The sequence below is a fragment of the Vulpes vulpes genome, chromosome 6 (genome assembly GCF_048418805.1).
Source record: "Vulpes vulpes isolate BD-2025 chromosome 6, VulVul3, whole genome shotgun sequence".
Lineage (NCBI taxonomy): Eukaryota > Metazoa > Chordata > Mammalia > Carnivora > Canidae > Vulpes > Vulpes vulpes.
In genome coordinates, this window is record NC_132785.1 from 104844579 (window position 1) to 104867866 (window position 23288).

The following is a 23288-nucleotide window of genomic DNA, read 5'->3' on the forward strand; positions in this document are numbered from 1 at the left end:
TAGAGCCAGAAATAGGCTGGCCCAGGGCCAAGTTGAGGTAGTGAGATTTTTCAACCCTGAAGGTGCAGAGATAGGGCTTCCCACTCCACAGCTTGGGAGACAGCCTGGTGCCTCACCATATAGTAGAAGCCACCTTTGCCAGCAGGGGTCTCTGCTTCACAAAACAATATCCTATTGGCTCTTCTTTTAGATCCAGAAACAGGAGACTGGCTGGATTTTATTCTCAGTGCTCAGGAGGAACTCGAGAACCCAGATTTACCAGGACAAAAAAAAAAAAAAAAAAAAAAAAAAAAAGCACAAACAAATAAAATGAGACAATATTTTACCTTTCTCTGGCTTTTTTTTTTTTTTTAAGATTTTATTTATTTATTCATGAGAGACACACACAGAGAGAGAGAGAGAGAGAGAGAGAGGCAGAGACACAGGCAGAGGGAGAAGCAGGCTCCATGCTGGGAACCTGACGTGGGACTCGATTCTGGGTCTCCAGGATCAGGCCCTGGGCTGAAGGTGGAGCTAAACCACTGAGCCACTAGGGCTGCCCCTGGCTTTTTTTTTTTTTTTTTAACTTAGAAAGGATTAGTAACAGGCAACTATAATTCCAAAAAATTTTTAAGATAGATCCTGAGTATGGTGCCCCCCAAGTCTCCAAGCTAATACACTAAACTTGGAAATGTACATTTGGCATGCTTTTTTTGTACTTGTACTCTAGCTATCTGATCATCCTCCATTTCGACAATACTTTTGTCCTGCCCTTCCATCCCCTCCCTCACCCCAATTCAGGCCTATCTATTTTGATTCTGTACTCTTCTCCAGACCTTCCCTGTCTTCTGCCTTCTGCCAAGGTACCCCTGTTAATGCTAGCACTTTGCCAGTAATAGCCAACTTGAAACAATGTAATACCTTACCTTCTCAGCAAAAAAGGTACTTGGCTGTGGAACAAATGTATCAACTATAGTGCAATTTAGTGGCTGGAAAATAGAAATAAAGGAAGAGGAAAGAGAGAAAAAGGAAAGTAAATTCCTCTATGTGGTGTGATACGTGCTTTCATCTGTTACTCTCTTAATATTAGGCTTAAGAAGCCTTAGTCCCCACCAGTTAGCCTGAGCTCTGCTGAGAAAGTTCAGAGCCCTGAATCTTTGGTCTTGATAAGCTAGATATATTATACTCCCATTACAAGATTATCTGGGAAACAAGTGTATATGAAGCTGTATGTTCATCTTCATTCTTTTTCTCCACACTACCCACCCTGTGTTAAAATACCTTCCTCCCAGGCTCTCACTTAAGCCCTGAATTTACTGACAAAACCTCTGCAGCCTGTGAGTGGGAGGGCTGGGGCAGAATGTAAAGAAAGGAAATAAATAATGGATGATAAGTTTGGCTGGTGACATATAGTTGCAACAGCAGCAGAATCTGCAGGAGTTTAAATGCAATTCTGCAGATCTGAAGAGCTCTTCAGTACAAGAGAAGGGAAAGAAACTCTGGCTGTCTTCAGCAGCTCCATAATTATAAAACCCACACTTCACAGTTATCATAAGGAAACTAGCACAGTCCCACTCCAAACATTTGTGGTGGTCAAAGGTGTGATCTGAAGTGCATGAAAAGAGTTACCTGATCAAAAAAAGTTCTCAGCCTGAAATTCCCAACTCATTCATCAAAAAGTGATAGTTCCTTGGTTCTAACATTATGATGCCAAGGGAATAATATCGTATGAGTCAGGTACTCAAATTCAACTGGTTTGAGTAAAAAGAGTTCATTAAAGGCTATGGATGGAGAGAAAGACAACAGCAGGATAATGAACTAAGAGGCTACAGGCCATCCTTCCCCAGAGAGATACCGTATTAACAATATACTGACAATACTTTTATGACAACTCTAGAGACCAGATAAAAAGCTACAGCACTCAAAGCATTGTAAAACCAAGAAAGAGTTCCAACATAAAGGATATGGAAATTTGCAGTATTTGACTCGCCCTTCCCTCATGCAGAATAGTGCTGAGCAACTGGGAGGAAATCCCTCAGACCATCAGGATAGAAACAAAAGAGTAGACCATGTGCCCAACATTCTAGTTTGTCCAGGGTTTGCCTGAGTGACTGGTTTCTATCTTGCCTGACTTGGACCATTTAAGAAGCTGGTACTCCTTTAGAAGCCACTGAAAACAGAGATGAGAGCATGCCAGAGCTGCAGAACCATGGGTAGACACCACAGAGAGCAATAGATTAGAAAAGGTTCGAGGTGTCCTAGAACCTGCAGCTGAGCTGATTGGTGAAAGTCTTCTCCTGCACAAAATGAGTAGACAAAGACCAGCACTGCTGGGAGAAGTGGCTGCTTCTTTAAATGCCCAAATCCCAAGAAAAGATTATAAGGCAAACAAAAAACAAAAATAAAACCCCAGAAACTGACCCCTTAAAAAAAAGTCTATGAGCTGTCCGACAATGAATTTAAAATAACTGTCATGAAGATGCTCAATCAGCCAAAGGAGAACACAGACAACTAAATATCAGGGAAATGGATAAAATGAGAATATCAACAAAGAGATGTAAACTCTAAAAAATAACCAAACAGAAAAGATGGAGCTTAAAAATTCATTGAGGGGAGCTCAATAGCAGACTCCATAAAGCAGAAGAAAGAATCAGTGAATTTGAAGACAAGTCATTTGAAATCATTGAGTCAGAGGGGTAAAAAGAATGAGGAAAAGCAAAGAAAACATAAGGTGCTTATGGGACACTATCAAGAGAACTAATACACATATTAGGGAATCCAGAAGAAGAGAGAAGGGAGTTGAGAGCTTACTTGAAGAGATAATGGCCCCAACTTCTCAAATATGAGGAAAGAAATGGACACACAGATTCAAGTAGCTTAAAGAATCCTGCTATGAACAGGCACTTGGGTGGTTCAGTCAGTTAAGTGTCCGACTCTTGATTTCAGCTCAGGTCATGATCTCAGGGTTGTGAGATCAAGCCCTACATCAGGCTCCAGATGGCGTGAAGCCTACTTGAGATTCTCTCTCCTTCCTCTGCTCCTCCCCCAGCTCATGCTCTCTCTCTCTCAATAAATAAATCTTTTTTTTAAGTGAACTATGATAAATCCAAAGAGAACCACACTAAGACACATTACAATCAAGCTGTTTAAAATCAAAGACAGAATCTTGAAAGCAGCAACAGAAAAGTAATTTGTAACCTACAAGGGACCTTCTATAAGATTATCAATGGGGATCCCTGGGTGGCGCAGTGGTTTGGCGCTTGCCTTTGGCCCAGGGCGCGAGCCTGGAGACCCGGGATCGAATCCCACATCAGGCTCCCGGTGCATGGAGCCTGCTTCTCCCTCTGCCTATGTCTCTGCCTCTCTCTCTCTCTCTCTGTGACTATCATAAATAAATAAAAATTTAAAAAAATTTAAAAAAAAGATTATCAATGGATTTCTCTGCAGACAGTTTATAGGTCAGAACAGAGTGGCATGATATACTCAGAATTCTGAAAGGAAAACAAACACAAAATTGTCAGCCAAAAATACTGTATTAAAAAAAAAAACTGTCCTTCAAAAATTAGGGAGAAATTAAAACTTTCTCAGATAAACAAAAACTGAGAGGATTTTTACCACTAGACCTGCTCTACAAGAATTATTAAAAAGAGTTTGAGTTGAAATTAAAGGAGAGTAGATTGCAATGAAATATATAAGATTCTCTGGTAAAGGTAAATGCATGGACAAATATAGAAACCTGTACTATTATAATATTGTACATGGAATTTAAATGACAAAAATATTTAAAAATAACTATAAATTTATGTGAACTCATATACAGTAATAAAAATAGAAGTTGTGACAAAGTAAAAGTGGAGGGGTGGTGTTGTAAAGGAGTGGAATTTTTATATGCAATTGAAGTTAAGTTGTTATGAGTTTAAAATAGAATGCTATAACTTTAAGATGTTTTATGTAATTGCTGAGGCCACAAATAAAATATTCTGTGAGATATCTAGTCAAATTCATAAAACTAAAAATGGAAAGGTAATTACCAGGGGCTGGGAGGAGGGGGAGGTGAGTTTTTTTTAATAGGTATAGAGTTTCAGATTTGCACGATGAGCAAGTTCTGGAGATCTGTCTCACAGCAATGTGAATATACTTAACACAATTGAAAATAGACTTTAAAATGATTAAGAGGGTATATTTTATGTTTTTTACCACAATAGAAAAAAAAGACTATAGGAGGTGAGGGGAGAGTTAGTGTTTATTGGGAATAGAGTTTCAGTTTTGCAAGATGAAAAGATTTGGGAGATGGATGGTGGTGATGGTTGTATAATAATGTGCATGTATCTAATGCCACTGAAATGTATACATAAAAATAGTTAAGATGGTAAATTTTATGTTTTGTGTATTTTACCACAATATTAAAAAATGTACTAAGTCCAAAATAACCAATGAGTGTGATTATATCAATGAATACACTTCAACCTAAATTTTGTTCCACTTTCCCTGGGATAGCACATTCACAATCCATTACATAATATTCCCAAAGATTTGCCAATAGAAATGAATGAAATACTGCCCAAAAAACTGCTATTGGGTAGATTACAGAATCACCAGGGCTAGATTCAGGGCTACACAGGCAAGAACAATGTCCCCAACTCATGCCATGAAATAAATGAACAGTATTGGCAGCACAAGGCACTGGATACTGCCACCTGACCCCTACCACTAGATTCTGTCATTGGCAACACTTGTCAAAAGCAGTCCACACCTTGTCCCCCCATAAGACTGGGAACCAAATGAACCATAAAGTAGCAATCAACAAAATAATGTTATTAGCATATTAGCTTCAAAGCAATGTTCTAGGAACTAATGATATTGTAACACCTTAAACATGCATTGATAATATTTTTCATTTTTACAATGAGGAGGTTAAATTTACAGAAAAAAAAACCCCGAAAACCTAAAGAGCTTTGAGTTTCAAATTCCTTTCAATTACCTGAATTCACCTGACCTTTATGATAAAAATGCACACTTTTATACATATCTTAATCAATAGTTAGCTTAACTCATTTTTAACATAATATAAACACCCTCTGAAGTTCTAGCAAGTAGCTACATACAATTAAAAAAAAAAAACATAATACCTACTTCTCTCTTGAGGTAGCTAGCCCTCAAAATGTTCCTTTAATATATACGCCCATGTGTAGTCCCTACCACCTTGTACCAGGGTTAGTCTGTGTGACCAACAGAGTATGGCAGACATGATGGTATGTCACCTTTGAGATTAGATTTTAAAAGACTATGGCTCTCTTAGATCTCTCACTCTGGGGGAAGCCAGGTGTCATACCATGAGGATACTCAAGAATCCTATTGAGAGACCTACCTGGTAAGGAATGAAGATGTTCAGCCAACAGATAGCAAAGAATGTAGGCCTGCCAACATGGATGTGAGTAAGCTTGGAACTGAAAACTTCTCCAGTAGAGCCTTCAGATAATGACTTCAGTGCCAGCCAACAGCTTGACTGCAACCTTCTGAAACACCTTGAGTCAGAAATACCCAACTAAGATGCTCCCACTGAAACTGTGGAATTGTTTAAAAATAATAAATGGTATTTTAAGCTGCTGAGTTTTGGGATAATTTGTTATGCAGCTGTACATAGCCAGTACATCTCTCCAGCAATTCTGTAAGGGAAATGTGCGTGTGTGTGTGTGTGTGTGTGTTTCAGAAAAAGCTGTTAAAATGTTAAATGCTTGCTGACACATATGTAAAATTATGAGAAATGGAACAATGACCAAAAAATGCATACTCATAATCTCACATACCAAAAGCAGAGCCCTTCTCAGCATTTGATCAAATAGGCTGCTGCCAAATAGGTAGATTTTTGAGAGTAAAAAGGTCCAGATTAGTTCCAAATAGCTTACCCTACTAACCTGAAATTTTACCAGTAGAGATAAATTTCACTGGGTCTTATAGTATCAGGTCTTTGAGAGTCTTCTGGAAAGCATAACATCTTAAAATAGCATTCACCATAAGGTCATGACAGGGAATAAAAGCTAACTAATGATTCATCTGAAGAGACTTATAACATGGAGACTATTTACAAAAGTGTGGGCATGGTTATAGAAACCAAGAAAGAATGTTGAAGCTTCCAGAGATTAGCCAGCTATGGAAGGTATTTGGGCAAAAGGCAAGAAATTGTGTTAGGAGAGTCCACTGACAGGTGGACCCAGAAGTAGGGGGGGCGACCACTCATAACTATTGTAATAAGAGGACATAGCCACCCCAGAACCATAGTGTCAAGGCAGGAAGGAAATGGGAAAGAAATGTATTCATCTCTCTCTACTCTCATCCTCCAGTCTCATCATGTGGGTGCTTTCCTTTGGGCAAAGCTGACCGGAAGCAAGAGGACAAAGGAGCCCACTTGGTACATGAGGTCAGTCTCCCAGGGAAAAAGCCAGACAGAAAAACAGCAGAAAATGGATGGTGGGGTAACACAGCAGCAGAGCATTTTCAGACTCTTAAAGAATCTTAAAAATCTTCTAAGCCAGTCCACCAGCTTGTGTAAATTCTCTTAGTTTCGTCCCTAGAGCAGAAGTCCAAAAATTCCAAAGGTGGCAAAAAGCATGGCTTTTGGAGTCCAGCCAGCCTTCCAAACCATGTGATCTTGGGCAAATTACCTCACCTTTGAAAATCTCAGTTTTCTCTTTTTGTAACATGAGCATCATGATAATCTAATAGGGTTATGGTAAAATTAAATAATATCCAGAGAGGTGAGGAGATTTATAATACTTATAATTTAATATACATAGGTAGGTAGACAAACTGGGGAGTGATGCATGAGAAACAAGTAACAGTGAATGCCCATCGGGAAGAATTTTGGAGGAATGAGTCTAGGGTAGAAGGAGATTTTAAGGGGGTCCCTGGTGGCTCAGCGGTTTGACGCCTGACTTTGGCCCAGGGCACGATCTTGGAGTCCCGGGATTGAGTCCTGGGATCCAGTCCTGTGTCGGGCTCCCGGAATGGAGCCTGCTTCTCCCTCCTCCTATGTCTCTGCCTCTCTCTCTCTCTCTCTCTCTGTGTCTATCATAAATAAATCTTAAAAAAAAAAGAAGGAAAATTTAATTTTTATTATATGCTCTTTTATGGAAAGTACTGTTGGAATTTTTTCCATATATATGTACTATCTTAAAAAAAAAAAAAAAAACCTCCCTTGACACCAACAGTCTTCCTAGTCTGTGTCTCGTATTCTGCTGCTTATTCCATTTATTCCACAACTATTACTTACTAAAATGCTTACTACTATAGTAGGTGTAGGGTTCCAAAAAATTAAAATACCACCCCTGCTTTCAAGTGGCCACAGTTCAGTTACAGGGACAAAAAAGCAGGCAGATAATCATCATGCAGAGTAGTTAAGTGTTTATTTAAAATTTAAAGACACACACACACACACACACACACACACTTAAACTACCCCCTCTTTGGTTGCATCTATCACACTCTAACATCCTACATAACTTGTTCATTTGTGGTGTTTATTGTCAGACTCCCTCCACTCCACGAAGATGAGAATTTTTGCCTGTTCTGTTCATTGGTAGATCTCCAATGCCTAAAATGGTGAAATTTTTCATTAGATGTTTGTTGAAAGAATAATTGCTATGTAACATAAGAGCATGAAAAAGGAACTACCAGAGCAAAGCATAAGGAACACTGAACTTGGGACAACTGGGTGACTCAGTGGTTGAGTGTCTGCTTCTGGCTCAGGTTGTGATCCCAGGGTCCTGGGATTGAGTTCTCATTGGGTTCCCCAGAGGAAGCCTGCTTCTCTCTCTCTCTGCCTGTGTCTCTGCCTTATATCTCTGTGTCTCTCATGAATAAATAAATAAAATCTTAAAAAAAAACAAAACACTGAACTTGTATATGGAGGTCAGCAAGGCTTCACAGGAGAGATGACAAATCTTGAAGCAAGTCTAGTGCCTTTGACTGAAAGACCTAATATTTTAAGATCAAGCAAATAAGAAATACAGAGAGATAAATACAGAGAAACACACAGGAAAGTCAACTCCCAAGGCACAGAGATATAAGAGAGAATGGTACATATGCAAAATCAAACATATGGCCATAAATATTGGTTGCTGGTAGTTGTTTATGTTGGCTGGGTGATGGGTTCTTGAGGATATGTTATACTGTTCTTCCTTTATGTTAAAATTTTCCATAACATGAAGTTAAGAGTCAATGAATAACTAAACTCTTTTTAATGAGTATAAAAGAATTTTTAAAATGTATGTGCTGTAAGCAGGGGGGCATGGCTATATTTACCAGCCACATGTAGCAGCAGCCAAACTGGGGTGGCAATAGGTGGTGAGAGATAGAGGTAAATACCTGAGAAGGAATATATATTTTTTTAAATTAATTTTTATTGGTGTTCAATTTACCAACATACAGAAAAACACCCAGTGCTCATCCTGTCAAGTGTCCACCTCAGTGCCCGTCACCCATTCCCCTCCAACACCCGCCCTCCTCCCCCCTTCCACCACCCCTAGTTCGTTTCCCCGAGTTAGGAGTCTTTATGTTCCGTCTCCCTTCCTGATATTTCCCAACATTTCTTCTCCCTTCCTTTATATTCCCTTTCACTATTATTTATATTCCCCAAATGAATGAGAACATACACTGTTTGTCCTTGAGAAGGAATATATAAATCAACAGTCTTCTAACTGTAAATGACAACTCAAACTAGCTCAAATATAAAAAGGAATTCACACGAAAAAAAAAAAAAGGAATTCATTGGTTCACATACTAGGGAGCACAGGGTGTACCTGGCCTTAAAAACTACTGGATCAAAGAACTCTGTTGATACCACCAGAGCTCTGTCTACCCTCATATCCTTTTGCCTCTGTTCATTTTTCAGATACTCCTCCAGGTGGTGGGAGAGATAGCCATTGATAGCTTCCACCTCAAATCCTCCCAACTTAAAGAACTTTTCTCTCCTGAGGACTGGATGTAAATCCCCCGGAAATCACTGATTGTCTCTATTTGGATCTGATTCCCCTTCCTTAACCAATCACTGTGGGATAGGGAGATGGAATAATATGATTGGCCAAGCCTGGAATAAGTGGTAGCAAGTTGGGGGGAGGGGGGGCAAACCTCAGACACCATGATTGATAGCTCCACCAGGACCATATGGAATAGGGGAAGGAAGGGTCCCCTAAGGAAGGGATGCTAGTGGATCCAAAAAGCTGACATATTGGCTCCCACAGAGGGCCAAAATTGATATTGGGTATGAGAAGGTTGTGGCATACTGAGTGGATTGAGCAGTAGGAAAAGGTAGGGATAGGTAGAGAGGCCTTATTTTTCTAAATAAGGCTAGATTGGAATTATTAAATTAATTAATTATTACAGGCTAGACTGGAGAAATTTGTTGTTTGGTTGGGGGTGAGTGGACAGATGTGGGAAGAATGAAAATACGAAGCTCATATTAGCCTCCTATGGCTAATGCTACATTTGGGCATGAAGTGGTTAAATATCTCCCACTTTTCCATAGGGGGATGATTGAAGATTGAATATGGATAAATTCTGGTGATGGAAATGCTGTAATTTTCTCAGGTAAATTGTGAAGTTGAATGCAATTAGAAAAACATCCCCAAAATAGCTTTGGTTTGGTTGGCATGTGACCAAACCCTGAACAGCTTAGATTAGTATAAAAGAGATTCAAATATATGTCTTTCGCATATGCTTAGGAAACTGAGCTGAAAGGAGAGGGAAGCAGCACATGCCATCTGTTTAGGAGCTATGTAAGCTTCAGAGCCTGAAATGGTGAAAGCAGGAAAGGGGCTTTAGTCTCTGAAGACCAGTAGGCAGTGAGAAAGGCATAGGCTCAGAGAAGCAGAAACAAGGTCAGAACCCAGGACAGAATCTGAGGCCCATAAAGCCAGCAGGAGCACCATGCCTTCTGCTGTGTACCATACCAAGTGCTTGCCACCAAAATAGCTCCACATACATCTTCTCTAAGAAACCTCCCTACGTATCTCAGCAGTAATGAGCTATTCCATTAGTGGTAAGGTCATCCATAGGATTCACTGGCTCTCGCCCAGAGCTTACCTGTTAGGGATGAAAGGGGAGGTTTTGATGACATTGAGCCAAAGGACCTCAAGTAGTAGAAACCTACTGTGGGGTCAGTTACCTTTCTCCCCTGTGAGGTTCACCAGCACACAGTACGTTCAAGAGCCATCGACAGATGAGAAGTCAAAATACTACTTTATTTTCACCTGAATAGATGCTGAATTTCTTAGTGCAGAGCTCTCTTGTGAAAACAAAGTCAGAGCAAGCAGCTGACAGTAAAGGCCTGCCCAAGCCTCTCCTTCCCCACTACACACCAAAATCTTCTCACACTCTGTCCTGCCATATTGGATCAGAAATGGAAGCAATAAAAAGTATGCTCAGCTATGCAACTGAAGAAGAGAAAACAAGATGGCCAGATCCCCAAGAGCAGGCCTTGGTTTAGCATACCTATTCCTGCTGCAGGAAGTCGAAGGAAAAGCTGCATGGAGGTTCCCAGCCCTACCCTTGTTCAATATGGCCCAATTAATTTCCTGGAATCTGACCAATCTAATGAACAAGTCCTCCCTGGGAGAAGACAAAGGTCAGGAGAGAAGGGGAGAGATGAAAGTGCTCTTTTCTCTAAATACTTGCTCCTCAAAGTGTGGGCCCTGGACCAGCGGTATCAGCATCATCTAGCTTGTTAGAAATGCACAGTCTTGGGCCTCGCCCTAGATGAACGGAATCTGGGAATCGCATTTTAATAAAATCTCCAAGGGATTCACATGCACATTAAAGCTTGAGAAGTATTGAGTTTCCGAATCCTAAATCCATGCCCAAATTGTCATCTTGATCTTTGCTTGCTTCCAAAAGTATTGCTCCGCATATGGTCAAGAGTTAATGAAAGAATGTTTGAGAAATTCTCTTTGGCACCTATTTAATTCCATGTGAAGGGAGAAGCTCATTTCTGAGAAACCAGCACACGTTCACCAGTGAGTGGCTTAGAGACAGAAGCACACTGAAGACAAGCAAACAAAACAGTTGTAGACACACACACAGCTCCGCAGAGTAGGACAGATGGGCATAGTAAATTTCCTGTCACTCCATCCCTCCACCCATAATATTTTCTCCCTTCCTCACTCATGCTCTCCTTCATCCAAGCTACTAAGAAGCTTTTGTGTTGGGCTCTGTCTCACACACAGTATAGAACCACATGCATCACATGTCTCTTGCAGCCCAGTCCTCAAACCCAAAATCTAAGAATGAGATACTGCACCACTCAGCCAGGATATGGTAGGATAACAAAAAGCAATTTGGCACAGCAGTATTTGTCACCTTTAAATAGTTGTGACTGTCACGAACCCAACGCATACCTTAGTTCCAACAGTACCAAAATCCCAGGCCTGGATCTTTGTCCAACATTTGCCTGAGGAGGAAGAGCACTCAACCCCCAATTTCCTCTCTTTGCTCTACCTGATATAATACCTTATAGTAAAAAGCGCCACAGGCTGACAAACATTTATGGATTAACAAGTCTGTCATCATATTATTAGGGGATCCAATAATGACAGGATTTAATGAATAATGATTAAATTACCATCTGCTGAGCACTTACAATGTACTTGACCACAACCTTATGAAGTAAGTAGTATCCCCATATAACAAGTGAGGGAATTTGAAGTTTTCAGAAATTGAATAACTTACCGAGGAAGCAGCAAAGATAAAAACCCCGCGTACATCTTAAGTGCAAAGCCTCTCAACCACTACAATAATAAAATGTTTCAGTTGTCAAAAAACACTGCGAACTCCCTGTGTGGGTAAAGAATCATTTTCCTTCTCTGGGGCTAATGTAAGGATTAAATGGGATTAAAGATGTTAACGCACCTAGAAAAGTAAGATACTGTAACATATAAGGTATAATTTAGTATGTTAAGATCTTGTCCAAATAAAAGCCCTTGGTACTATACAAATGGCAACTATACATGTAAAAAATGTTCACCCTTGTAACTAAAGTTACTCCAGGTCGTTCAATGTACAGTTCTCATTCATCAAATTAGAAAATACTTTTTAAAGTTTAACCCTCAAAAAAAAAATAAAGTTTAACCCTCAGTGTTGGCAATGATGTTGTGAAACTACTACCTTGCTGGTGGGAGCTTGAGACATTTTATTTTATTTTTAATATTTTATTTATTCATGAGAGACACAAAGAGAGAGGCTGAGACACAGGCAGAGGGAGAAGCAGGCTCCATGCAGGGAGCCCGACATGGGACTCAATCCCAGGTCTCCAGGATCACAACCTGAGCTGAAAGTGGCGCTAAACCACTGAGCCACTCAGGCGCCCTGGCTTGAGACATTTTAAAAAATCGACATAATTTCTTGTAAGGAAAAATAAATTAGGACAAAATTTTAAGTATAAAAATAGTTGAGAGCATAGATTCTGAAGCCAGATTGCTTGGATTTAAATCCCACCTCCACTACTTACTGGCAGTGTGACCTTGGGAAAGTCTCTGTCTCCTGGTGTCCAAAATGAGGGTAATAATAGTGCCTATTTCACTGGGTTGTTATGAGAATTAAATGAATTATTATATGTAAAGTACTTATCCCAGTGCCTGGCACAAAGAAAGCACTATATATAAGTGGATCTATTATTTTTATTATCTTTGCTTTATTTATAATAACAAACAGTTGGAATCAATCTATCTGACCATAGAAAAACAGCTAAGAATACCATGACACACACATAAAATGAATATTACAAAGTCATTAAAAACGAGGCTTTAAAAGACTATTTAATCACATAGAAAGTAAAAAGCAGGAAACTGTATATATCACCCCATACCACTCATGTTTGTTAAAAAAAAAACACTGTACAAATAAGGATGTGGAGAAAACAAGGGGTGGGAATTACAGCAAAATAGCGGCAAAGAATATATCTGGGTGATGGGGTAGGATTGGGGGTTTCTCCCCTTGGTTCCTGGACTTTGCAAACCTAGGGCAATGCTTCTAACCCTCTAACATCTTTGCCCCTTTTTAAATTTTATTTTTATGTTTTATTGGAGCTCAACTTGCCAACATATAGCATATCACCCAGTGCTCATCCCGTCAAGTGCCCCCCTCAGTGCCGGTCACCCAGTCACCCCCCCCCCCCCCGCCCACCTCCCTTTCCACCACCCCTTGGTCGTTTCCCAGAGTTAGGTGTCTCTCAGGTATCTTTGCCCCTTGGCCTCAGCCAGTCCCCAGCATGTGACAGACAGCGGGCACTCAGGCTGCCTGGAAGAGTGGATGAAAGAATGGACCCTCCGGAGGAAGGGCACGGAACGGTCCTGTACGTGGAAACCGGATCGCCTGCAGCCCAGCCTGATGACCCACGGTAACAGGTGTTTTCCATCTCCAGTATCTGTGATTCATTCTGCCCAGCTGCCCGCATACAGAGGTGTCCGCGGCTCCTAGAAGGCAGCGCCCCACACCCTCCTGGGCACGGTGTCCCGGACGCCTGGGCGGCCGCCCGCGGAGACACACCTGGGCGGCGACGACCTGGCAGAGCCTCTGCCCCCTACCCGCGTTAATGCCCGACCGCCACGAGCAAGCAGCCAGGGCTTGTGCCTCCGGCCCCTGCTCCCAGCCGCACCTTTCTTTCTAGTTTTCAAGCAGTATCGGGGGTGAGTCTGCCTGCGTCTGCTCGCTGCTGGACCCCTCCCCAGCACACGCGCACACACACCCTCCCCCTACGTCTCTTTCACACTAGGCGCGTCTCCGAGGGTTGGGTTGAATGGGCAAGAGCCGGGCCGTCTTTGTCATTAATCCTCCCCTCCTTCGGGCGAGCCCAGCTCCTTCCGGGTCAGCGACAGTCGCCGCCACCCCAGTCGGGCCCGCGGTCCCCCATCCCGCCGGCCCCGCGCGCGGACCAGGTCGCCACCGCCCGCAGGTTGCCGGAGGGGAGGAGGGAGAGAAGGGCGGGCGGCGCGCGACAGGGGCGGGGAGAGAGGGAGGGAGGGGACGGCAATCCGAGGAGGGGGGGAGGGAAGGAGGAGGAGGGGTGGGGAGGAGGAAGAGGGGTTAGGGAGGAGGAGGAGGGGGAGGAGGGAGAGGAGGGGGAGGAGGAGGAGGAGGCTTGGTGAAGGAGGAGGAGGAGGGGTAAGAGGAGAAGGGGAGGAGGAGGGAGAGGAGGGGTGGGGGAGGAGGGGAAGGGGAGGAGGAGGAGGAGGCTTGGTGAAGGAGGAGGAGGAGGGGGAGGAGGGGGAGGAGGAGGGGTGGGGGAGGAGGAGGGGGAGGAGGAGGAGGCTTGGTGAAGGAGGAGGAGGAGGGGGAGGAGGGGGAGGAGGAGGGGTGGGGGAGGAGGGGGAGGAGGAGGGGTGGGGGAGGAGGGGGAGGAGGGGGAGGGAGCAGCCTCCCGCCGCCGGCGCGGAGAATGGGAGTGCGGGGCGCCGGATCGCCGCGGGGTGTCACGGCCGCGGCCGAGCTCTCCAGGCGCGGGGCCGGCGCCCGCCGCTTTTAAACCCGGGAGGGCGCGGCGGCTGCGGCGGGCGGATCGCGGCGCTCGCGGGGCGCCGGGCGGCGGCCGGATGGAGAGGAAGGGCTCGGCGGCCGCGGCCAAGGGGAACCCGAGCCCGCCCGCGGCCGGCGAGGCGCAGCGGCCGCCGCCAATGTGCGCCCCGGGCGGCGGCGGCGGCGGCGGCGGCGGCGGCGGCGGCGGGGTCCCGGCGCGCGGCCAGGCTGGGGCGGCGGCCGAGCCCGCCGAGTTCATCCGGCGGGCGCACGAGTTCAAGAGCCAAGGGGCGCAGTGCTACAAGGACAAGAAATTCCGCGAAGCCATCGGCAAATACCACCGGGCGTTGCTGGAGCTGAAGGGGCTGCTGCCGGCGCCCGGCGAGCAGGAGCGGGGCTCGCCCGCGGCCCCCCAGCCCGGCCGCCTCTCGGAGGAGCAGAGCAAGACGGTGGAAGCCATCGAGGTCGACTGCTACAACAGCCTGGCAGGTGAGCGGCGCCCCGGCCCCGGCCCCGGCCCCCGCCCCCGCCCCCGCCCCGGCCCCGGCCCCCGCCCGCCCCGCCCGCCCGCCCCGAGCCGCTCCGGGAGCGAGGCCCGGGCGGGGGGCGCTTCGGGAAAAGTGACTTTCACGGCCATAGCTCCCCAAACTCGGTTGTCACGCCTTCGCCCCCCCCCCTCATCCGGCGTAAATCTCACCTAAAAATAACTGGACAGACCGACGGAGCCGCAGCTGGCCTGGCGGCGCCTGCCGCTGCCCCCGCTGCCCCTGCTCACCGGCGACCCTGGGTCCGCAGGCGGGAAGGAGCCCCCGGGTGCGCACCCCACCCGCCGCGTGCCCGGTGGCCGCTGTCCTCCGGGATCACTGGCACCAGGGCTCGCCCCCACCTTGCCCTCACCTGACCGCATCCCAGCGGGTACGGTCCTCCCTTCCCCGCGTTCCTTCGGCCTCGGTGGCAAAGGGCAGTTTGCTGCGATGCCTTCAGCATCTTGAGCAAGATGGATTCCAGAACGCCACTTTCCTGTCCCTGAGCTTTGCCGGGGCCCCCGGTTGCCAGGTGAAGAGCGACCTCAGAGGGAACCTCGCTGGTTGGGCTTGAGCTGCGTGCAACATCCTCGCCCGCCCGGTGAAGCCCTGGTCCTCTCCCCGCAGCTGGCTCCCGGGCCTGCGGGAAGGGCAGGGGACCCAATGTGGGGATGAGAAAGTGAGGTGTACATTCCACAGTTCACTTCGGGGATTTAGGTTAAAGTCAAGCATTTTTTAAAAAATTAACTTTGGCACAGGAAATGTAAAGTGTCTTTAAAAAAAAAAAAAAAAAAAAAGGCAGGAAGAGCCTGGTTCTTTCCAGGGCCTTCCTGTGAGAAGGTGGGAGATGTTGGCAGGTGCAGTGGCCTTAGATTTGAAAGGCATTCTGTACTCTTCTCTCACCTCGTTTGGTGGGATTTGGGGGCTTGGGGGCATGCTCCAGCTCCTCTGGCCCAATAAAAGGCCATTACTCCTAGTGTCCCTAACCCTTGAAGTTGCCTAAACTAGCTCTGGACAGTTGGAGCGGAGTAGCTTCAGGAGAGTGACTGGGTGTGGCCGGGGATGGTGAGTGTGTTTTGGGCACAGGGAGTTGGGGGATGGAAAAAATATATATCAGTAATTCTGCTCTGTTACCTTTGAGGTTTTTAGTGCCAGCCTGCCTCTCTGTTCCCATAATGCCATGCCCAGTATCATCTTTAATTGGGCAAAACCCATCCACTTTATCAATTGTAGTTTACAAATGTAAGGGATTAATAGACTAGTAGTAGTTGTTGTAAAAATGGTGGTGCCGATAGCAGTGCTAGTAATAACGGCAGTAGGTAAAGCAGTAGTATAGCAAAGGGGGACTATCTCAATCCATCATAATGTACAGCTTGATTCTCCTTATTTCCTGTAAGCCTCTGGCAACTTGCTTCTGCCTGATGCATAGTTAAAGGGGAGAGTGGCCATGGGTGGAGGAAGAGGCACTCTGGATCACTAATGCGGTGATTTCAGAGTGGTAACGGAGTCTTATATTTAGTACTGTCCATGGGCATTCTAGGGTTGCTCTTCACCCTAGGCTTTTGGCTGCTGGCCTGTGGCTAGCACTGCCTATCTCCTACCCGAGGAGTGGTTACATTTCCATGGTGAAACCAAAGATGTGTCCTTGGTCAGGCAAGCCCAGTCAGGGTGGGGCTAGGATCCAGCCAACTCCTCCACCTCCACCCCCACCCCAGAGGCACTTTGGAAAACTTCGGTGAGGAGAGAATGGAGAGTAGTAGTACATTTCCCCTCTGCTATCTTCTCCAGCACTCTCCCCTTCTTCGTATTAATAATTTGTTGTGAGCATGGTGCTAGGCACTCTACGTACAATGCACTTTTTCATCTTTATAACAACTGGCTAAAAGATGGCAAAGAAAAAAAACAAAAACAAAAAACCCAAGGTTCCAGAGCCTTTCGATTCCAAAATCAAGGTTCTTGCGCATCACACTTTGAGCACAAAGTCACTGTCTCTAGGCCTCTCTCTCCCTGAATCCAGTCTCAAGCAGGCTCCAAAGCTCTACACTTGGAAAATTCTGTTTGGAGCTCTGAGCCCTGGTAACCAGGAGAAAGAAATACATTACCTTATTTCAAAACTCTGATAGGGCTCTTTCTCAATATTTTCAAGTTTCAATGAAAGAGAAAAGAAGAGTAATTACAAGCTGAGCTGTCGTGTCAAAGCCAAAATCTGTATCCTGTATGCAAAATTCAATTGGGAGAAGGGATCCTGGAAGTCACCTGGAGAGGAAGTAGAAGCTTGATGTTGGTTTCCTTTGGGATAATGCAGAAAATCTGTTACTACTGTCTCAGAAATCCTAGCTAATAGAAATAATATCCTTTCTTGTTGGATTACAAAAGTAATACATGCCTTTAAAATGTATTTTCTTTTAGAAAATATCAAAAAGTTTAAGGAAGAAATGCAAAATTACTTTTTTTTTTCGAAATTACTTTAAATCCCACTAAAGATGTATTTCCTCCTTGTATATTTTTTTGTGCATAAATGTAAACTGTTCACAAAGCAAGGACCTCTTGTATCCTACTTTTATTCCCACTTACCATTATATCAGAAGCATTTTTACATCCTATTAAAATATTTTAGTGAAGATTATTTGAAATGGCGACACAAAATTTTTTAAGTGTGTTTTTATGATTATCGTTTGATAGAAAGGGAAGAAAAACTATTATTGTTGTCAGAGCCAGAACAGTGCAGTGTAGTCCCTGAGATACCCTGTTCCCCTGGTGCCTGCTGATAGGAAGGAGACAGCAGCTGCACATTCTTTCTGGCAGAAAGGCAACTGACCCTTCCATCCCGGCTGCAGTGCCAGCTGAGCAGCCCAGCCAGCTCCTGGTGGAAGCAATCTGAAGACGTTTGTGCTCCCAAAGATCTGTCCTTCTGCACAGCTGTCCATAGAGAGAGATGTTTGGGGTTTGGAAGGAACTTGGACTAGTTCAGAAGGAGCCAGAGGATTAGGCTATGCTACTAAGGGCATCTCAGCACCAAACAAAAGGCTGTTGTGAGGCTTCTGGAGAAAACCTAGGTCTGGTACTCTTCACCGAAGGCTCCAAATGAATAACAAGGGGGCAGCTAGAATGTGCATCATGCCGAAAGATGTTAGTCTGAAAATCCATTTGGATGACTTGAGAGGCTCACATGAAGGGTGTGCAGGCAGTTGTCAAAGTGCCCATGGTTGTGGTCTGTTCTGGCTTGGAGTTCCTCCTGATTAGGAGGGATCTGGCCAGTACTGCAAGACCCCTAGACTTGATTTTACCTGCCTCATTCTTTAAGGAATTAAGACAAGCAAACAAACAAACAAAAGATGTGAGGTATTCTATTCTTTCAGAATTTCGTATGACTTTTATAGTGATTGTAAAGATATTCTGACCTGCCTGGGGCAATGTAGGACTCTAATCCCTACCAAAGCTGCAAAGGAAGCTTGTATTGCCCTGTTGATAGACTGTTGTTGACCTTGAACAAGACACAGGACTCCCCGGGGGCCCTGGAATGTTTCATGCAGAATCTCTTGAAAGGCAGAGCCTTTTGCTCCACATGGTTTCTATGGGGCTGTGGTAGTCCCAGCTGGTTGTGATCAAAAGGTTGCAACATGTAATGACTTTGTTGGTATTTTCAAATGACAGTCAAGACTCAAATGCCAGGAGTGAAGATAAGTGCCAAGAGGCCGTGGCATTGGATCTGAAGGCTAGATGAGAGTCAGCTTGTGCCTCTATTCTTGGCATACCCTGTGACTTTGGTCAAGACCCTACCACGTCACTTACCCATTTTCCCATCCATTTAGAGCTGTGTTTAAGAGATTTTTGTTGTGGTTGTTTATGTTACCAAAGGGGCAGATAATATCCACTGATCTTATTTGAAGCCCCAGGACAGAGGTATGACAAGGCCTAGAGAGGTCACACTGGGAAAAGGCCTGGAATGGACATGCGTTAAAGCCATGGGACCAGGGCTGGCTATATGATTTGTGGGGCCTGGTGGAAAATGAAAATGTGGAGCTCCTTATTCAAAAAGTGGGGGTGGAGGTGGAATATCATTAAAGGTGTTAGAAGATAAAGCTTTTTTCCTTTCTTTCATGATTTCTCTCTCTCTCTTGATTTGACATGGTGCTTTTATTTGCTATTTAATGTCATTACAAGAAAATTAAAAATTTAAATTATTGGCAAGAATTTTACTGTTCATCCTCATGTTGCACCATGCTAATTTTAAATGGAAATGTGAAAGTACTTACCTTGTATGTGAAATCACGTAAATTACACAATTCACATTTTGTAGCTTATACAGGCATATGTAGTTTATTCTTACTAAAACAGTGAAAATGCTGACAAAACAAACTCAACTATTTTTATTTCATTTCCTTATCTGCATTCTGTCTGTGTGCACTTTCCACCAAGTTTGGCTTTTTAGTGAGGAAGGGAAGGAAAAGAAACTATTCCCTACTTTTACCCTATTCTTTCCTTCCATGTCATCATTTTCAGCATAAGTGGTTGGCTAGTACAGCATGGTAACATAAGTAAGAAAGGATATGATGGGGCTCTAGGTCATTCATGCTTCTTTTTGCTTTTCTTCTGTATTTGAAGCAATTTCTAGGTTGAATGGGAAGCCTGCCTCTTGGGGCTGTCAGCATGTCTGCCTACGTAGGTATAGACCTGACGATCTTATCTTATCCTCAAGCTGGGTCTTGCTGAATTCTCACGCATTGTGAGTCCACCAAAAATTTGTGCTCATGGAGCATCATGAATGCTGTATGCAAGAGGGGCTGCAAAGAAAGGTTGTGCCTGTCTCCTCTGCTCATGTTCATGCTCCATTGTTCCATCGAACTTCACTTACAAAACACTATTCCAAAGATAAAATTGTTAGGAATTTCAAGGGAGCAACAACAGAACATTAAACCAAATACAGGACCCTTCTGACTACATAAGCCACCCACTCTTGAAGTCACCCTCAATGGGGTACCAGAAGATGACTGTGTAGATACATCTAAGGTGGACAAAATTAGATATAGACTCTGAGGCAGGTTCTAAAACAAAGGGTACTCAACAGAAATGGATGTGGAACCAGAGAACCAAGCATAAAGATCAATGAATTACAAATGCAAGAGCTCAGTGGTAAAAAGGACATGAATACCTAGAGACAACTGGTAGCCCAGTAGCCAGAAGATAAGTTTGGAGAGTAAGACTTGATCAAAGGAAAGGGAAAGAAGAGAGGCTTCATGCTGAGATGCTCAGCCAAGAGCTTGCCATCTGGGTGAGAGAGCTTGACTGGCCAAGCCGTTGTTGCTTTGAGGCTGTTCCTTGGGCAGCACCTTTGCCAATTAATCTCTGCCTGTAAATGTGGCTTCTAAGATAATTTTCCAAGAAATGATGTGAGAATTGAAACTTGTAGGGTGCTTTCAAGGAAAGAACATTCTGAATGTAGACTTTGGGCTGAGTTTCTAAAGTAGATTCTGAAGGTCCTTCGTCTACCTGCAAGGGAAATGAGTTGGGTGGCTCTTAGCCAGAAACTCTTTGGGATGCTTTACAGTCAGAGTCCCTACAGCCAAAATACATGGGAGTGTCAAAGGCCAGGGGACTCAGCTGCAATGAGGACAGGAAGGCCAAGATCTGGAGCAGCTAAAGGCTGGTCCCAGAGCTTTGCAAGTTGGGAGTGACCTCCAGATGGGACATTCTCTTCTTACAGCTCTTCTCTTTTACCACCAGATTATGCCCACTCCAGATAGCTAAGATCAAAACCAAATGTTTCAACCAACCAGTCATCAAGTTCCTAATTCCCAAGTGACTTTAGGAAGTCAGATATTCATGTTGGAGACAGTTTTCCATTTTCACCAAGATAATTAGTCCTGCCCCAACCACACAGCAAAAACCTCTAGCACTGACCATGGTATCAGACCTAAAAGAACCAAATATAAAGCTATTGAAGATTAAAGGAGTTTAGCCATCCTGGCGGTATTCATGTGGCCTCAAAATCATTCATTAGCAATGTAAAACTCATTATATTTCTTTTGTACATATATATTTTCATATCAGCAATAAAATGATGCCATAACTAGTAGGACCCAAACCAGCAGTTCCTAGATATTTTTGAAAAGAAAGCAGGATATGTAGTGCCAAAGAAGGTTGACTTTAACTAGAAGAATCTCAGATTGAAATGTATCCAAGCAGATCTTCCCTTTCCATTCTGCCAAAAGGACTTTAAAAGAGCATTGAAATTATAGACAAGGTTTACATGGAGGAGGCTCAAGGGACAAATGCTTCCCTCCCATCATGTTTCTGTGTATAAAGAACAAAAGTGAGAAGTGGTGCTAACTAGCTGTCTCAAGAGTTATGTAAAATCAGAATTGCAATTTCAGACTTGATGTGACCCCAAACCTTACACAGGTGTGTGAATTTCCTTGTTAACATTGCCAGTTTGGCATCTAGCATAAGCTTAGGCGTGTCCAACAATAGAGGTACTCACCACCACCTAAAGTGACCCATTTAACAGCCACCACCACAAAACAACAACTATAATAATAATGATCATAGTAGCAATAATGGCAGTAAAGTCTACCATGACAAACCCAGTTCCTAGCACCCAATGTTTCATGAATGTGTTAGAAATGAATGAAAATGTTTATTCCAACAGCTGTCTCATATTAAGAATCCAGTAAATTCTATCATTCCATGAATATTAATTACGCATTTAATAAGTGGTAGACCCTGGGCATGAAGCCTGACTATGAAGGACAAGGTCACTGCCTTTAATGAATATATATACACATACATACACATATACTACATATATGTATATAAGCATATAAAAATTATATAAAAATTATATATAATTTATAATTTAAATTATAATATATTATATATATTTAATTTATAATATATTATAAATATATATACTTGATATATATAACTTCATTTGATCTCACCTTGTGAGACAGAAAACTTAAGCTTGGAACAGTTAAGTCACTCACCCATGGTCACAAAGCAGTATGTGGCAAGCTGGGATTTCTCATCTGCCACTCTATAATTCCAAAGCCTGTCGTCTTAACCAGTCACCTCGCGACCTCCACTTTTAGGAGTTTCTTCCTTAAAATACTAAAATTTGCCGCCCTGAAATTTTTATTGATCCATCTATATGGATCAATCTTTTTTATTTAAGATTTTATTTATTTATTTATTTATTTATTTATTTACTTATTTATTTGTTTATTTATTTGAGAGAGAGAGAGCACACATGTGCAGGGGTGGGGCAGGGAGGAGGTGCAGGGCAGAGAAGGAGGGAGAGAGACAAGCAGACTCTGCACTGAGCCAGAAGCCTGGTGTAGGGCTCCATTCCATCTCACAACCCTGAGATCATGACCTGAGCTGAAATCAAAGGCCACTCAGGTATACCCTTTGCAGCAGCATAGACTACATCTCATCTCATAGACCTCATCTCATCAGCCTTGTAACAAGGACAAGCCTTGGCATTTCTAGGGCAACTCGCTTGCAGTTCCTCCCATCTTATATTCTGCAGGTCCTTTCACTGTGATTGTGCCTTGTATGATTAGGAGTCCCATTCCATGACCATCCTGGGTGGTTAAGAGGAAAGTGTCCTGCATTCTGTAACCAGGTCAGAATTTCCCTTTTGTCACTAGGAAGGTGACCTGAATTTGTATGGACAGAGAGGTGTGAGTAGCTGGTGAGTCACAATTTCCAGTGAGCCTAAGAGGCTGCAGTAGCTCCACCCTACTTCCTCCTCTTTTCTGTCCCCCTTGCTTCAGCTCATGCAAATTCCAGTTAAGAGGTCCTGAGAAATTTGAGTGGAAGTGTTGAGAGTGAGAATTCACTTCAGCCACTACTGTCTCAATCATCGCAGACTCAATGAAGAGAAATGACCCACTAGATGATAAAATCTAGAATACCCCAAATACATTACCCTAGACCTAGTCTGTTTGAATGTCGTAAGAGTGATATACCATCATTTAAAAATATTATTCAGTTTTACTGCCAAGTGAAGTTGGACACATATTATTCTGTGTGGTGTGGAACATTTGCTCTCCTAACATCCTGGAAAGTAATATTTACTTTTTAGTTTGTGTTTTTATGACTGGCTGATACTAGGTTCTGGCTTTGTGGGCAAAGACTTCATCTCTCAAGAATCAAAAACAAAGAATGTCCAAAGCCAGTGCTAAAGAGACCAGCTGGCCCTGTGTGTATTGGAACACTAATTGAGGTAGACTTATATGACAGCTGGTGGCTCATTCACCATACGTGAACTTAATCTGT

The 23288-nt window shown here is 43.7% G+C and overlaps 2 protein-coding genes across 3 annotated transcripts in view; one reads left to right on the forward strand and one right to left on the reverse strand.

The window, feature by feature from the left end:
• The window catches only part of MED6 (mediator complex subunit 6), a 64281-nt gene extending 48690 nt beyond the window's left edge, over positions 1-15591 (reverse strand). The window contains exon 1 of the mRNA XM_072761863.1: positions 15379-15591. Coding sequence (XP_072617964.1) covers positions 15379-15388 — 10 coding nt within the window. The 5' untranslated portion in view covers positions 15389-15591. The remainder of the gene's footprint in view (positions 1-15378) is intronic.
• Positions 14370-23288, forward strand: part of TTC9 (tetratricopeptide repeat domain 9) — a 33951-nt gene continuing 25032 nt past the window's right edge. The window contains exon 1 of one of the 2 annotated variants that reach the window (XM_026008357.2): positions 14370-14970. In XM_026008357.2, coding sequence (XP_025864142.2) covers positions 14559-14970 — 412 coding nt within the window. In that variant the 5' untranslated portion in view covers positions 14370-14558. The remainder of the gene's footprint in view (positions 14971-23288) is intronic. The other variant, XR_012002224.1, reaches the window with a different exon arrangement.